This window comes from Homarus americanus, unplaced genomic scaffold (assembly GCF_018991925.1).
Source record: "Homarus americanus isolate GMGI-L3 unplaced genomic scaffold, GMGI_Hamer_2.0 scaffold42527, whole genome shotgun sequence".
Taxonomy (NCBI): Eukaryota; Metazoa; Arthropoda; class Malacostraca; order Decapoda; family Nephropidae; genus Homarus; species Homarus americanus.
Window position 1 is genome coordinate 232,501 of NW_024748543.1, and position 17,500 is coordinate 250,000.

A 17,500-nucleotide genomic window follows, 5' to 3' on the forward strand; every position below is an offset into this window, starting at 1 on the left:
GGAAGGAAAAAGGTCAAACTTAGCCCTGGTTATTGATTAGAAACAGATGACGTCATGGGGCCAGGTCAGGTCAGGTCATGTGTGTATTATATGAAGATGTGTTAGTTAATTTAATAGATGGGAAACACACTCACACACACACACACACACACACACACACACACACACACACACACACACATACACATGAGTTCTGGGAATCAGAATAAGTACACGAAAGAGGATTTACTCCTGAAATATTAGTAACTTTTGACAGCACGGAAACTAAGCCTCCTTGTTTTACCCGGCGCTGAGTAACTCAAAATTGTGATATTTTATCTACGTTAGCTTAAAATCATTATATGTTTAAGTGTGATAGCTCAAAATCATTATATGTTTACGCTTGTAAATCAAAATCATTATATGTTTACGCCTGTAACTCAAAATCTTTATATATTTAGGTATGTTATGTTATCTCAGTTGAACAAGGTTAAAAAAATAAAGCCCAATTTTGAACTATTTACCTGAATACAATAATAATAATTATTCTAACTACGTCTTTAATAGCTCAAAATTTCGATATCTTCAATGAATTTCTTTAAAATAATAATAATAATAATAATAATAACAATAATAATAATAATAATAATAATAATAATAATAATAATAATAATAATAATAATAATAATAATAATAATAATAATAATAATAATAATAATAATAATAATAATAATAATAATAATAATAACAATAAATCAGGCTGCTTACACACTGTACTGCAACTGAAAATCGCCAGACACAAATACAGTACAATCCATCTGAATAAATTTTAATCGAAACTCAGAAACCGTGACAGAACGAAGCCCCACACTCTCTCTCTCTCTCTCTCTCTCTCTCTCTCTCTCTCTCTCTCTCTCTCTCTCACTGCTAACATTTCGCTCTCGCCTCAACTAACTAAACCTCATTTGGGTCGTCTATTCAAAAATGCATCCTGGTTCCTAAAGCCAACTCCATTTACAGACACGCTCTTAATGCAACTCTCTGTCTGGCCATATCTTATGCATGGTCCTTACTGTAAAATATCCTGAGAGCGTCTGCCGAAGTTTATAAAAAGATTTCGTATTTCATTTATGTGTGTGTGTGTGTGTGTGTGTGTGTGTGTGTGTGTGTGTGTTGGGAGGACAGTGAGTTCAGTGTTATGTTGTTGAATAAATACGAAGAGGTGTAGGTTGGTTGGGTAATGGTAGATAATGATGATGATGATGATGATATAAATAATTAATCGGAATAATTAACAGGTAAATAGCAACAACAACAACAACAGCAACAATAATAATAAAAACAATAATAATAATAATAATAATAATAATAATAATAATAATAATAATAATAATAATAATAATAATAATAATAATAATAATAATAATAATAATAATAATAATAAAAATAATAATAATAATAATAATAATAATAATAATAATAATAATAATAATAATAATAAAGGTAATATATTGTTTGTTCAGACTGTGAATTATATTGTATTTACATCCCATTATTAGATCCTCACTACTCTTGAATGTTGTTAACTCTGATGTTGTTGGTTTAATCTATAATCCTTTGAGGATGATGGTTTAACCCTTTAAGAGCTGTGATTTAACCCTTTGAGGACTGTGGTTTAACATTGTGATGACTATAATTTAACCCTTTAACGGCTATGATTTAACCCTTTGACATTGATGGTTTAACTTTAACCCTTTGAGGACGATGTTTGAACCCTTTGAAGATTATAGCTCACGTTATCACGCTCAAGGTGTTATTGCTTAAGCCATCGGTCTCAAAGGCCTCTAGCATAACCTCCTGACGTGTTCAACCAATCATCCACACGCCAGAGGATATACAACACACCAACATCCATTTTTACCCAGAACCACTGAAAGAGATCGTACTGTTCATAAAATAGCAATATATTAAAATCTGGGTATAAGTTCTCGGTGACTGTATAAACAAAGCAACACAAGGGACTTATCTTGCTTTGCTTGTGAGGCAGATTTATCCCACTTCATCTTTTAAGAAGTGTTGTCTGGTGTATAAACAGGTTCCGTGTACGTGCTTAAAGATCCTATATGTCGAGGCGGAGGAATACATGTAAACAAGAACAATGGCCTGTGTGACGCGGCAGCCACACTAGGACTTGTTTACCTGTCATCCTCGTTCTCTTTTGTTACTTTTTGTTATTGTTTTTGCTGTTGTTGTTTTTGTTTTTGTTGTTGTTGTTGTTTGTTATACTCTTACGTGATACTTTGATCCTAATACGACTAAGGATGAGGGAATGATGGTAGAGATATTAATGGATAAAACTGGGGCTATGAGTACCAGGAGAAGACAGAGATTACGAGAGAGATGTAAATATCTAGAGGGATTGATAAGTAAGGGAGGGCTGTAGTTGCCATCCCGTCTGACCTGAGAATGGTGCCATGATTTGATAGGGTGAATGATAATCCTCCGAGGTTAAATGAAAAAAAGAGCTTGAAAGTTATTTAATAAAACTTAATATATAACGTAACTAGATTAAATTTGTTCTGAAAATCTTTGTGTTTATGTTTGTCTATGTTTGTGTTTGTCTGTTTTTGTGTTTCTGTTTCTGTCTATGTCTGTGTTTGTACCTATGTTACCTTCAATACAAAATCCAGTATTCTATATAATGTATCGCTTACCATTGACTAATAAGTATAATAACAATATTAATACCCCAGATAATAATATTAAGCACTCACTCCCTAAATCAACTTGTGTGTGTGTGTGTGTGTGTGTGTGTGTGTGTGTGTGTGTGTATCCTGGCCTCGAGGTAAGTCATCTCCATAACATTATTGTATTACTGTGTTGGTCGCTTGTAATCCAATACGTCCAGAGATGATTCATTAAAGCAATATGCTTAGTGTTCGTAGGTGTTTACAGTGATGTGTTTACAGTGATGCATTTACAGTGATGGGTTTACAGTGATACGTTTACACAATGATGCATTTACACAGTGATGGGTTTACAGTGAAGCATTTGACGTTTATAAAGGATTGTGTTAAATATTTAGCACTGATAAAGTGATATATATGTGTGTGTGTATGTGTGGACGGTGCTCTCCCATATGATGCTTGTGTTCTCTAAGTTCTTGAGTTCATCAGGAGAAAGTTTGCGTTCTCTAAGGTAATCTCGCATTCTCAAACATAATTCCACGTTATTTAATATAATCTCACATTAATTAATAAAATTTTGCTTTCACTATTATAATTTTACGTCCACTAATATAATTTTACATTCACTAATATAATATTACGTTCACTAATATAATTTTACGTTCACTCATATAATCTCACACGTTCACTGGGACTGACCCCTGGGTTGGCTCTGTCAGGACGGAGCCTCACGTGAAGTTTATGAAAAATCAGCGTTAAGTTTGGCCAACATTTTCCTTGAGCCAATTTTAACTTCTCGGCGGGAGATAATTCCTTCATGAAGCCCTGACAATGTGTGTGTGTGTGTGTGTGTGTGTGTGTGTGTGTTAGGGGAGGTGTATGTGTGTATGAGGGAAGGGTGTGTGTGTGAGGGGGAGGTGTGTGTGTGTGTGTGTGTGTGTTTTCGGGAAAGGAGGTAGAGGAGGTGATAGTGGAAGAGGATGGAGGGGGGGGGGGGTGGGGTCGGTGGAGGAAGAGGAAGGGAAGGAGGAAAAGGGGGGGGGAGATTCTACTTTATTATATCTATTTTGTATAAACTGTTTCTGGAGATAGAGAGATACTTTAAAATGAGAAATATCATTCAATTTTTTTCACTGAGAGACAACTGACGTAAACTTTATTCATCACGGAGACACAACTGACGTAAACTTTATTCACTAAGAGACAACTGACGTAAACTTTGTATTCACTGAGAGACAACTGACGTAAACTTTATTCATCACGGAGACACAACTGATGTAAACTTTATGCACTGAAAGACAACTGACGTAAACTTTATTCACTAAGAGACAACTGACGTAAACTTTATTCACTAAGAGACAACTGACGTAAACTTTATTCACTGAGACACATCTGACGTAAACTTTATTCACTAAGAGACAACTAACGTAAACTTTATTCACCACTGAGTAACAATCAATGCAACTTTTCCAATTTTGTCCGATGAGATTTTTGTCCAGATTTTTGTCCGATTTCCTCCTACATACCCAACGAGGTTCATTAGTGTCGGATTTCCTGACAGAGTAACGTGAAACTGACAGTAACAACCCATGATCTGCCCCCCTGACACCATACTGTTGGAAGAGACACTGGCAACCCATGATCTCTCACGTAACCTAACCTAACCTAACCTAACCTAACCTAACCTAATCTAATCTAACCTAACCTAACTTAACCTAACCTAATCTAACCTAACCTAACCTAACCTAACCTAACCTAACTTAAATCCCAATTTTGAACCAACTCAATCTCAATCCCAATCTAACCTAACTCAACCTAACCCAACTTCTAACCTAACTTAACCTTTTTTTTCCACGATGTCGCTGAATAAGAGATTAGAATCGGTATCAGGGTGTGTGTGTGTGTGTGTGTGTGTGTGTGTGTGTGTGTGTGTGTGTGTGTGTGTGTGTGTGTGTGTGTGACCTTTTGCAGGGTTTAGAGCAGCTTAACAAATCCAGATTGTATTTTTAATGCCTAGGATATTTATCGTAAACTAACTTGTTTGAAACCATCGTTCAGTCCCGGTATATCATCTTTTACCTATACATATACATATACATATACATATACATATATATATATACATATATCATGAGTAGTAGTGAGGTAACTGAGCAACACAAAAAATAATATAGAAATGAAAAGAGAAATGTAGAAGAAATGAGAGAGAGAGAGAGAGAGAGAGAGAACAAATAACAATAAAGCATGTATGTATGTATGTATGTATGTATGTATGTATGTATGTATGTATGTATGTATGTATGTATGTATGCATGTATGTATGTAGGCTATGTATGTATGTATGTATGTATGCATGTATGTATGTAAGAAAGAAGACACAGACACACACATCATCATCATCTACCTGAAGAAGTAAGACAAAAGCAATATCTCTAAACACTCACCTACGACTTTGAGGTTGACCCTGACGTTCCTGGTGGGGGAGGACCTGAAGTCGACTCTACAGCGGTACTCTCCCTGATCGGAGGGTTTGAGAGGGTTGAGTACTAGCCCTGGAGGTCGCGAGGAGAGGTCAAAGTAGGCGCGACCTCCCAGTACGTCTTTGTCTGTCCAGTGCTGAGCTGTACGCACTGGCCCGTTCCTCCCGTCAATACTGTTAGGGTGAGACACGAGAGGTTAGGTTAGGTTAGGTTAGGTTAGGTTAGGTTAGGTTAGGTTAGGTTAGGTTAGGTTAGGTTAGGTTTGTCCCCATTAGAATATCTGGGCCTAATGGGACAAGGAAGGCCATTTAAAACAGGCTAGGTTTGGGTAGGTTAAGTTTGTCCCCATTAGAATATCTGGGCCTAATGGGACAAGAGAGGCCATTATAAAACAGGTTTGGGTTAAGAATGTGGCTCATTATGATGGGTTTAGGAGAAGCAGGACCCATTATATCAACGTTTGTATTAAAAGTGGGACCCATTAAGACAGATGTTGCGTTAAAGGTGGGGCCCATTAAAACAGAGGTTATCTTAAAAGTGGGGCCCATTAAGACAAATATGTACGAGTATCAGAACTGGGGCCCATTAAGACATATATATCAGAACTGGGGCCCATTAAGACATACATGAAGGCGAGGCTTGAGTAGTGTAACTTGAGCAGACTCGGCCATCAAAGACGACCATCTCCTCTTACCTGCCACCAGCTGCCTGTGTTTCTAAGTGACCAGCTGTTTAATCCCCGCCTCACTTTCTGCCTTCCACACACACACACACACACACACAGATACACACACATATATCAGCAGTCCTAACTTACACATTTCTGGCTTATCAGGTTTGTTTCACCTGTATATGGGCATAGTTCACCTGTAAGAGAACACAACTCACCTGTATATAGTGTGTATCTTACCTGTATAAAGGTTTAGTACAGCTCTTACCTGTATATAGGGGTGCTATGGGAGCCCCTGTAGAAGAGGACGAGGATGGTCTCGTCATTGGGTATAGGAGGAGTCACCTCACACGGCAGCAACGCACGACCTACTTCCAGCGCCTTCACCTCCGTCAGCGGACCTGCAGCAGTAAGGTGTTCAATTAGTCAGGTGTTCTTGGGGAAGGGGGAGAGGGGATACATTTTTAACTATAATTTAGTGTCTTTGTCTGTCTGCACATCAGTACCTGTAACTAACCTAACCTAACCTAACCTAAGCCACGTCAAACAAAGGCAAAATCCCACCAAATTATGATCCTATGTAGAGAGAGAAAGTTATACCCTCCCAAATATATTTACACTTCATTCTTCAATACAATTTAACAAATGAACAAATTTCAATTACACCTGAATGTAAATTATGCTGCACTGAGCGGAGGGGGCGGTCACTGTATGAATATGTTCCACAAACGCAATTTAGAATCTTGGTCTGGTTTTTTTTCATTGATTTACCTGAGTTTATTGGACCTGTGCTAATGCATATTTAATTAAGAAAAACACTGTTGATTGCATTGACAGCCGTGTGGAGGGCGGCAGGTAATAATATCATCTTGTGTATAGATGAAGTGGAGTGTTATATCATGTTATCCTAAGGTGATCGGGAGAGGTGGAGTGCTATATCATGTTACCTTTAGGTGAGGTTGAAATGCTATGATTATTATATATCATCAGGGTTAATAATTCTACGCTAATATTACCAGAGCAAGTTGCAGGTGTAACATTTCATTAATATAAGGCTTTACTCTCTCTCTCTCTCTCTCTCACACACCATCTGGTAAAAGCTCTTCCTGTGTTCATCCCATACCAAGCTAACTTAAACGCCATCTACAGGGAAACTTTTTCCTATTTATTTCAATGTGTTTCAAAATGTGCGTTATAATTTTCCCTTTTTCGTCACGTTTTAATAATCGACACAAAACTCATCAACTCTCCTGAAATGCGACTTATTTATTTTTGTATTCCTTGTAATAAGTTTTTCATGACCGTGTGTGTATAACTTATTTTCGCATTCGTTAACTAAGTAATACCTGGTCTGTGCTTATAACTTATTTACCTGAACGCTCTTGTGAAAATTGATGTCATGTATAATGCAAGTCAGTTTAGTGAATGAATAATGGAGCATAATTTACATACGTTAAAACTGTGAGTCGTGCACTTTGTGATGTGATAAATTAAATATAAAGGCCATGTAAAATCTAGTTCCTGGAATGAATAGCAGAGTAAACCTAGATGAGCCGCCAGCCAGGATTTAACCCGGGTTGATCTGCGTTTAGTGTCAAGCCAGGCAGTATAGACTCCTGTCCTGGCAAAGTTAGCGGGATATATTGTTATAATGTATTATTGCGCTACGAGTATTCCATTTGAGTCGATACACTAGTCATCAACAAGTAAATAAAAAGAGAGATATAAGAACAATGAGTGAACTGTCTCGGGTATGTTATGATGACCTGTGAGGATAAGAATGGTGTGCGGTGGCCGAGTGGATACAGCACTCTACTCCTGTCCTAAGGGTCGATGCTTCGAACCCACCGCACTCCTAGTCCACCCAGTTGTAAATGGGTACCTATTATAACTTTAGGGTAAGCGATGGTGTTTGAGTGTAGCTACGGCCACGATGCCTGCTCGCCTCCTCTCATTTAACATACTTAGTTCTATCGCTGGTTCTTAGTGGCCAGCCATTGTAGTGAGGATTAGTTAAAATGAATCCGAAAATTACCAGTTTTACGATAATTATTGTAGAAATACGATGCATGTAGGGTCTAAATTAGCGCCACATCATAGTTAACCTGCCAGCAATGTCCTGTTTGTGTGTCGTGGTGTATGTCGTGCAGTGTCGTGGTGTATATCGTGCAGTGTCGTGGTGTATATCGTGCAGTGTCGTGGTGTAATATCGTGCAGTGTCGTGGTGTATATCGTGCAGTGTCGTGGTGTAATATCGTGCAGTGTCGTGGTGTATATCGTGTGTCGTGGTTAGTGGTGTATATCGTGAAGTGTCGTGGTGTATATCGTGAAGTGTCGTGGTGTATATCGTGCAGTGTCGTGGTGTATATGTCTCGTGCAGTGTCGTGGTGTAATATCGTGCAGTGTCGTGGTGTAATATCGTGCAGTGTCGTGGTGTATATCGTGCAGTGTCGTGGTGTATATCGTGCAGTGTCGTGGTGTATATCGTGCAGTGTCGTGGTGTAATATCGTGCAGTGTCGTGTTGTATATCGTGCAGTGTCGTGTTGTATGTCCCTCCCTCACTCCCTGAATGGATTTACAATATTCAACACATTTCAAGACTTACTGGGTTAGTTATGTATTTCAACTCTCCTTCATGTTTTATGTTTCTCTTCCTTCATTTATTATTCAACGAGTGTAAAAAAAATATATAAAATAAACATACTAGAATAATTCATGTTTCCTTGTGAATAATAGATAATATAATGCATCCCGACAGTATATAAATATCATAGAGAAATGTTAATACGACCTAACATAAAATATTTACTGACCAGATCTGAGAATAATATTATATTATATTATATTGTTCTTGATATTGTATTTTATTTTTGTTTTTTTATGATAAAAGTCAAATCAGATAAAAGTTAGATTTTTTTTAATAGTGTAATTTAACAAAAAAATATATAAGAAGAATGACTTATTTATCCTTTTTTTGCAGATTTATTTTTTTGTATTGGGAAAATGTTAAATTCTGTATAATTTATTTTAATCAGTAGAACAATAAAGACTTGACATGGTTTATCATTCACTATTAAGTTAAGTTTTTGGTCTCTGTCTGAAAGTGAAGGTAATAGGAACGTAAAAAAAATTGAGATAAGTAATACGTCAGGTTTTCTAGGCTATTACGCGCCCCCTCCCAACCCCCCTCCCCAAATTTCCCCGCCCTCCCAAACCCCCCCTCCAAAAAAAAACAACAACATCAACATGTATTCACCAAAATTCACCAATCATACAATAAATGTTCATTAATCAGAGTGTTCACAAGTCAATTATGGTGTTCACCAATCACAGTGTTCACCAATCACAGTGTTCATCAATCACAGTGTTCATCAATCACAGTGTTCATCAATCACAGTGTTCACCAATCACAGTGTTCACCAATCACAGTGTTCACCAATCACAGTGTTCACCAATCACAGTGTTCACCAATCACAGTGTTCATCAATCACAGTCTTCACCAATCACAGTCTTCACCAATCACAGTGTTCATCAATCACAGTGTTCATCAATCACAGTGTTCATCAATCCCAGTGTTCATCAATCACAGTCTTCACCAATCACAGTCTTCACCAATCACAGTGTTCATCAATCACAGTGTTCATCAATCACAGTGTTCATCAATCACAGTGTTCACCAATCACAGTGTTCACCAATCACAGTGTTCACCAATCACAGTGTTCATCAATCACAGTGTTCATCAATCACAGTGTTCATCAATCACAGTGTTCACCATCAACATTTGGTTCCTCCGTGTTACTCACTGACGTAGTTAAAATGTTTTCGTCTTGCAAGTTTTGAATTTCCAAAGTAATTTTCATTTTTAAAGAGAATAATATGGTGATAAATGTGACACAGTTAAGAGTACATTTAGGTGTGTGTGTGTGTGTGTGTGTGTGTGTGTGTGTGTGTGTGTGTGTGTGTGTAGTGATTCAGATTAATGGTACCAAGTGAAGCCTTTAGTCAGTACAGTAAAATTCCTCTCAGTTTAATCCTCTCTCTCTCTCTCTCTCTCTCTCTCGTTCTGTAAGACGCATCGCTTAAAGAACAAAAAAAAATAAATCCATCGATGTTTAGGATATTTCTATAATATTTGCCTCGTTTTCTTTAGTTTATGCTATTGTCTGACACGTTTTCTGTTGATCTCTTAGCGTTTGACCCATTTTCTATTGATCTGCTATTATTTGACCCATTTCCCATAGCTCTATATTATCGTTTGACCCATTTTCTATTGATCTGCTATTATTTGACCCATTTCCCATAGCTCTATATTATCGTTTGACCCATTTTCTATTGATCTGCTATTATTTGACCCATTTTCTTTATCTCTTGTTGCCAATATACACCATAAATCCCCAAACAATTCCTCATTTGTCGAGTCATTTTTAGGCAAACTTTTTTTTCCCTGCGTCGTGGCTGTAATGAAGGGCCATTAAAGTCTTCATTGTTGGCTTTTGCATGTGGCTCAAAGTTTTTATCTGAGGTCTATTAAATTATTCAGCAGGTAACTTACACGTTCATCACGCACACTGTCGACCCTGTCCTGAGCTGCTGTACTGTAGGTATGTCTGTCTGTCTGTCTGTCTGTCTGTCTCACTTCCTTGTTGTTGCTTCTTATTCTCTCTCCCTCTCTCTCTCTCTCTCTCTCTCTCTCCCTCTCTCTCTCAACTTATTGTAAATTTTCTCTGTTGTTCAATCACACTGGCTGGCACGATATTATATCTTCTTATTCTTTTATCACGCTTTCTTCTTTCTCCCTCCTGCTCTCTATCTTTCCCTTCCTTCCTTCCTTCCTTCCTTCCTACTTCTTTATTCACTGGATTTTTTTTCTTTCTCTCCTTTCCATCATTCGTCTCAGCTTTATCTAGTTTGTTTACCTCGCTGAGTTATCTGTGTTTCCTATTATTCTTTTACCTCTGTCGTCCACTCTGTAAAATATTATCTTCTCAACATCTACGAAACTTTTATATACAAGGTTTACTTCCAGGACACTAGGTACTACACAGGACGTCATCCTCTTTGTTAACATTGCTCAGTTACGTCTGGCAGCTCGGTACAGGAAGTATGTTAGGGATTTTTTTTTTTTATATAATATTCCTTTAGGTTCCGGTAATATTTGTATTATAGTTCTGCCGCTCAACAATTGAATTTAAAAGTTACTTGTAAATACTATTTGGCCATATTATAAAACGGAAGATTTTTATTAATAAAGAGATTATGGAAGTTTTAAACCGCTGCCAGTCAGATGTTTGTATTGCCGTCTGTGTTGTTCCTGAATATCATAAAATAGAATAACATGTATAACACCATAAGAGACTTATCAATATTCCCTGGGCTGCCAGACTGTTCTGCTTTTATTCACCAAACTCCAAAACTTTCAAGACTTACGACAGTTTCCAAAATATTATGCAGGAAGACGTGCAGAATGTTGTAACGAAGAGGAAGGCAGCCCAAAGAAACTGATATATACATGTATATATATTATTGTTTTCTTCGGTAACAACATTAAGACTCTCAGGTCACGATCATTAACACACTGCTTCCTAATTGTTCTCCTCACCCCTAACTTTTGTCAGATTTACTTCAGTCATTTATCGCCTCAGACGTTCAAAGAATGAAACACTTCCACACCAACACCAGGAGCCACGACTCCCTGTAGTGTCTTACATGACTCACACACACACACCAAGGTCGTGGAGGTTGCTGTCTCTTATACACGTTTTAATTATTTAATATTAATTGTTCTTAAAAGTTATACAAAACACCGATTTTTTATTGACTGATAAATTTGTGCCGTTTGTTTACTAAATAGGACACAATAAACACTTATGTTAACAAACAGCTAAGATCTATGTGACGAAAAATATGTTAAAAAACACACCAACTATGTGAGGGTAAACAACATAAACTAACATCACCAAATAACTGTACAGTAAACAATGTGATTACAGGACCACACAGTTCTGTCAACAACAATTATCTGCATAATATATAAGGCCGAACAATACAAACTGAAACCAATATTTATAAAATATCTGTACGGTAAACAGTGGAGGCCAGCAGTTGTGAGTTGGAAAATATTGGAACAGTTGTGAGCTGTCCAGACACACCTGTATACACCTGCCAGTCAACCACATCTGTCCATACCTGTCAGTTAACCACACCTGTGACTTGCTATAACACTATCTCATATAATAGTACATTTATAACCTATGTTTACCCCAACCGTTGTTAGTCTGAGGCCACCTGGTTAAAACAACAATTTACCCCTTCATGGTAATTAAAATCAACCTCAGGTGTTAAACATAATCTAATCTACATTCATTTAGATTTAATTTTGGATCAACTTATATTACGACCAAATGTGAATAGTGTTAAGGTAGAAAAAGAGAAAAATAATCATAGTAATCCATAAATATAAAAATAACACGAGGAGGTAAGATAAATATATAACTAAATACAAAAGAGAAGAAATGAGAAGACCAGAAAGTCGAACCTGTCACGCCCACACCGAGACGATAGACGTGTGTTTGTTTTGTACACACTGTTTTAGTCGAGTCCAAAAAAAAAGCTCTTCGTAGACAATGAGTGCTCTCTCTCTCTCTCTCTCTCTCTCTCTCTCTCTCTCTCTCTCGCTCTCTCTCTCTCTCTCTCTCTCTCTCTCTCTCTCTCTCTCTCTCTCTCTCTCTCTCTCTCTCGCTCTCTCTCAACATAGGTCTTCTTGTTTGTTTGCGATCACTAGTAAAAATATTAATAAAGCTTACATGGAAACAACTCCCCCTGCACATCCGCCTCCTCCCTCCTCCTCCTCTTCTTCCTCTCTCCCTCTCTTCCTCCTTTTCCTCCTCCTCCACATATTACTCCATTATCGTGCTGTAGTTATGGGTTTAGATTCTCAAATATTAATGCAATATTTTTACCCACGTAGCAAGAAATAAAAGAACGCGTCTGGTTATGAGAGAGAATCTTAGTTCAATTCCTTCGTCATCATATTCGTATCGCAGCTTAAAATGGTAAAAATAAAAAGAAAAATTAACATACGAATCTTTGAGAATTCAGAATTAAGAGAAACTACTTGAGGATGACTTAAAGAATCACCCCCACCTTATTGCACCTTAAGTTTAACCTAACCTAACCTAACCTAACACGCAATTAGACTTAGGGTGTTTAATAACCAGGTGAAATAAACTGAGGCACGAATCTTCAGGTGATCTAAATTTCCTATACAAACCATTATAAACACATCCTTATTTCATGGGTGAGGTGAGCTACTTAGATACCACCTCACATCACTAGTTCTTGTTTTGTTTTTGCGGGGAAAGTTACTACACGAACTTTTTTTAAGAATTGTCCTATCATAAGTCGGGCGTGGAAGGGGAGAAGATATGTAGCAGCAGGAGTGGCTGAAACGAGGCGACAGTCACTAAACAAGCGTAACTGAGACTCGTGTAACTTTGTCCCGATTCTCAAAGATTCATGGGTTAATGTCGTCCTCATTCTCGTTCACAAGTCTGGCTGCCTGGATGACGTTGGAATTGCGCCGTAACTCCGCCATAACAACACGCTACCTCCTCCTCCTCCTCCTGCCCGCGTACTTCTTCCTTTTTCACTCCTCCGCTTACTCTCCGCGACAGCACTCCGGGTTATTAAAAAGTATATACCCCAGCGACTGTGGTCATGCATCATGCACACACGAGCCCAGATGCTGTGTGTGACCTCATCACCCTAGAGGCTAAAACAGCTATCAAATGCATCACAAGACGGCCCTTATGCCCCTGTGTATTTTTCTGTAATGTAATTCCATCTTTCCTCCGCTCTCTGGCGCGCTGAAAATGCCGAGGAGAATTAATTTTGCTCGCTGATTTAATACACAAACTGAGCACCATAAGAGCCGTGTGGAGTATTGTATACTACCAACATGGCAACTTGTGAGCGATGAACAGAGACGTCAGAACCTGGGCGAACAAATATGATATCGTTCTTATACTGTATACAGGTTAAGACAACAGCCTCTTGGACGATAAGTAATGGTACTTGGGCGACGTATGAGTGTTGACTCACACGTTATGGACAAATAGGTGCACTTGATAACGCGTGCACACTACAGGTGGCGGGGAACCTGCCCGGGTGTGTAGGTTAATACGGTAACTCGGAATTTTCCTCGTCTGATGGTTAAACGCCCTAACACAATCTGGGAAGGTTAGGTTAGGTTAGTTACTTACAGGTACTTATCGGAAATTCAATTTGGCCCAATTGTGTTGCAGGAATGTACCAGAGAGATTCTACATTTCTTAGTTAAAGCAAAAGACCACCTGAGTACATGAGAGAGAGAGAGAGAGAGAAAGAGGAAAACACACACTGACACACAAATGAACAATGCGTCTAATGTCATCTCAGGACCCCAGTTAATCCCAGGTATTATACTCTCTCTTTTCCTCCCTCTCCTCCCACCTTCCTTCCCTCTCACTCCATCGTACCCTCCCTCTCCCATTCTATTCTTCCCTCCTCCTCACTCCACCCTTCCCTCTCACACTTACCCTTCCCTCTCACACTCATCCTTCCCACTCATTCCATCGTACCCTCCCTCTCCCAATTTATTCTTCCCTCTCACACTCATCCTTCCCTCTCACGCCATCTTACCCTCCCCTCTCTCCCTCTCTAACTCACAATACAGCTGACGACAAAGAAAAGAATGCGTTAAGTATGTCTGGGAATTTTAATAAGATTTAAAGTGCCAAGAGTCACGTGTCGTCCAGGTGTGGTTTAGGACCTTATGATCTGAACAGTTTTTTTTAGGGGATCACATGAAGATTACCCCCCCCCCTCTGTTTATTTCACCTGAAGATTAAATACCTTAATCTATCGTTGACTTAACCTATCATAACTTAACCTAATTTAACCCATAGTGAAAGATAGTGGCTTTAATACTAAGAGGGGAAGGCTGTAGTCGGAGGATACATACATACATACATACATACATACATACTGTACATACATACATACATGCATACATACACGAGACTGCTCCAGGAGGTGTGAGGTGAGGGGGAAGCTCAGGTGACATTAAGTTACGTGACACCTGTGCGGTAATACGGGGTCACCTGTCCTCCTCCTCCTCCTCCTCCTCCTCCTCCTCCTGCTCCCTCCCCACGCCTCCCTCCTCGCTTCCTTCACCTCTTCTCTTCTTTCCTTTCTTCCTCCTCCCTCCTCCTCCCTCGTTTCCTTTCATTCTTTTCCCTCTCTTCCTCCCCCTCTTCCTCTTGCTTCTGTTGGATTGTAGCTTCTAGGGGGATTTAACTCCAATGGGATTTTGTCTTGTGAGCTAAGCCTCAGACCTCTGACTCACTCCACATCCTCCCACTACCTTCCCTCCCTCCCCTTCCTTCCTCTCCTCTCCCCTCCCCTCCCATTCCTTCCCCTCTCCTCTCCCTCCCCCCTCCCTTCCTTCCTCTCCTCTCCCCTTCCCCACCCCTCCCTCAGCCATCTCCTGACAGGTAATTAATTGATCTGATTGGCACCTGTCCATCTCATTAGGAACCCCTAATTGTTTTCTTACAAAGGCAGGGTAGGCCCAGGTTGCCTCAGTGACCTTATTAATTAGGGTGCCTAAATGCCACTAATTAAAGTATCTAAATGACTCCCACTAATCAGAGAACCTTAAAACCCTACTAATTAGAATGCATGAATGACCCTTAACTAATTAATTAAGCTGTGTTTATATTAATAATTAATTAGTTATCTGTATGGTAGAGCTTGCAGGGTGGGACTACAGACAGACAGGCAGACAGACAGACAGACAGACAGACAGACAGACAGACAGCCAGGCAGACAGACAGACAGACAGACAGAGACTAACCATCTTTTTACTCTCTCTCTCTCTCTCTCTCTCTCTCTCTCTCTCTCTCTCTCTCTCTCCTCTTCCCTCACCCTTTCTAGTTCTCGTTTTCCTCCCACTTCACATCCTCTTCTCTCTCTTTCATTTCCCCTTTCATCTTTTCTTTTATTTTCTCTCTTTTCTTCCTCTTTACCTCCTCGCGCCCCTCTTGCCTGGGGACAAAACTCGCCATTGGGTTAAATATTGGAACGAGTTTGTTTCTCACCAATCAAATTTATCGATTTATTTTATTTTTTGCGTTTTTATTGGTGAGTAAATGACAACAGTGGTTCATTAGTGTGCTGGGTAGGAGGAGGAGGGAGGAGGAAGAGGAGGAGGAGGAAGAGGAGGAGGAGGAAGAGGAGGAGGAGGAGGAAAGGAAAGAGGAGAAGCAAGAGGAGGAGGAGGGGAGGAGGAGGTGAAGAAGAAATAGGAAGAGGAGGAGGAGGAGGAGGAGGAGGAGTTGGAGGTGGTGGAAGAGGAGGAGGAGGAGATGGGAGGAGGAGGAGGAGGAGGAGGAGGAGGGAGGGTAGGAGGAGGAGGAGGAGGAGGAGGTGGAAGAAGAAAAGAAGGAAGAGGAGGAGGAGGAGGAGAGTAGGAGGTGGTGGAAGAGGAGAAGAAGGAAGGGAGGGGATGAGGAGATGAGGGGGAGGGATAGGAGGACGTAAGGAGGAGGAGGAAGAGGCAGATGGTGAAGAAGGTGAACAATTGGTCTTTATCGCACTCATCAACCTCTCGCACCCATCAACCTCTCGCACTCATCAACCTCTCGCACTCATCAACCTCTCGCACTCATCAACCTCTCGCACTCATCAACCTCTCGCACTTCAACCTCTCGCACTCATCAACCTCTCGCACTTCATCAACCTCTCGCACTCATCAACCTCTCGCATTCATCAACCTCTCGCACCCATCAACCTCTCGCACTCATCAACCTCCGCACTCATCAACCTCGCACTCATCAACCTCGCATTCATCAACCTCTCGCACCCATCAACCTCTCGCACTCATCAACCTCTCGCACTCATCAACCTTTCGCATACAGTGAAAAAGTGGATATCTCACCGAGTATCTGTGTGTGTTTGATGTGTGTGTGTGTGTGTGTGTGTGTGTGTGTGTGTGTGGTGTGTGTGTGTGTCTGAACAAGATCATCAACAAAGAGGCAGGGAGGGAAGGGACGGGGGGTGGATGAAGGGAGAGAAGGGAGGAAGGGTGAAATGAGGAAGGGAGAGAGAGATGGAGGAGGGAGGTAAGGAGAGGAGGAAAGCATCACTCATCCCCACGTTACTAAAACCTCATCAGTCTCCCCAGTAATAGTGGGGACCCTCACACTGCTGACACCACCACTGCTGACACCACCCACTGTTGACTCCACCTTGCTGACACCACCCACTGTGACACCACCATTGCTGACACCACCCTGTTGCCACCACCATTGCTGACACCACCCATTGCTGACACTACCCACGAGTGATAACACCTGCTGCTGACACCACCACTGCTGACACCACCCATTGCTGACCACCCACTGTTGACACCACCATTGCTGACACCACCCACTGTTGACACCACCCATTGCTGACACCACCATTGCTGACACCACCACAGTGATAACACCTGCTGCTGACACCACCCACTGTTGACACCACCATTGCTGACACCACCCATTGCTGACACCACCCACTGTTGACACCACCCATTGCTGACACCACCCATTGCAGACACCACCCACTGTTGACACCACCCATTGCTGACACTACCCACGAATGA

At 40.2% G+C, this 17,500-nt stretch overlaps 1 protein-coding gene across 2 annotated transcripts in view; it reads right to left on the reverse strand.

Moving 5' to 3' along the window:
• The window catches only part of LOC121880365 (protein turtle-like), a 98,361-nt gene that overhangs the window by 36,125 nt on the left and 44,736 nt on the right, over window positions 1–17,500 (reverse strand). For both annotated transcript variants that reach the window (XM_042387517.1, XM_042387516.1), the window contains exons 2-3: window positions 6,085–6,217; window positions 5,111–5,319 (exon numbers count right to left, since the gene is read on the reverse strand). In XM_042387517.1, the coding sequence (XP_042243451.1) occupies window positions 5,111–5,319; window positions 6,085–6,217 (342 nt within the window). The remainder of the gene's footprint in view (window positions 1–5,110; window positions 5,320–6,084; window positions 6,218–17,500) is intronic.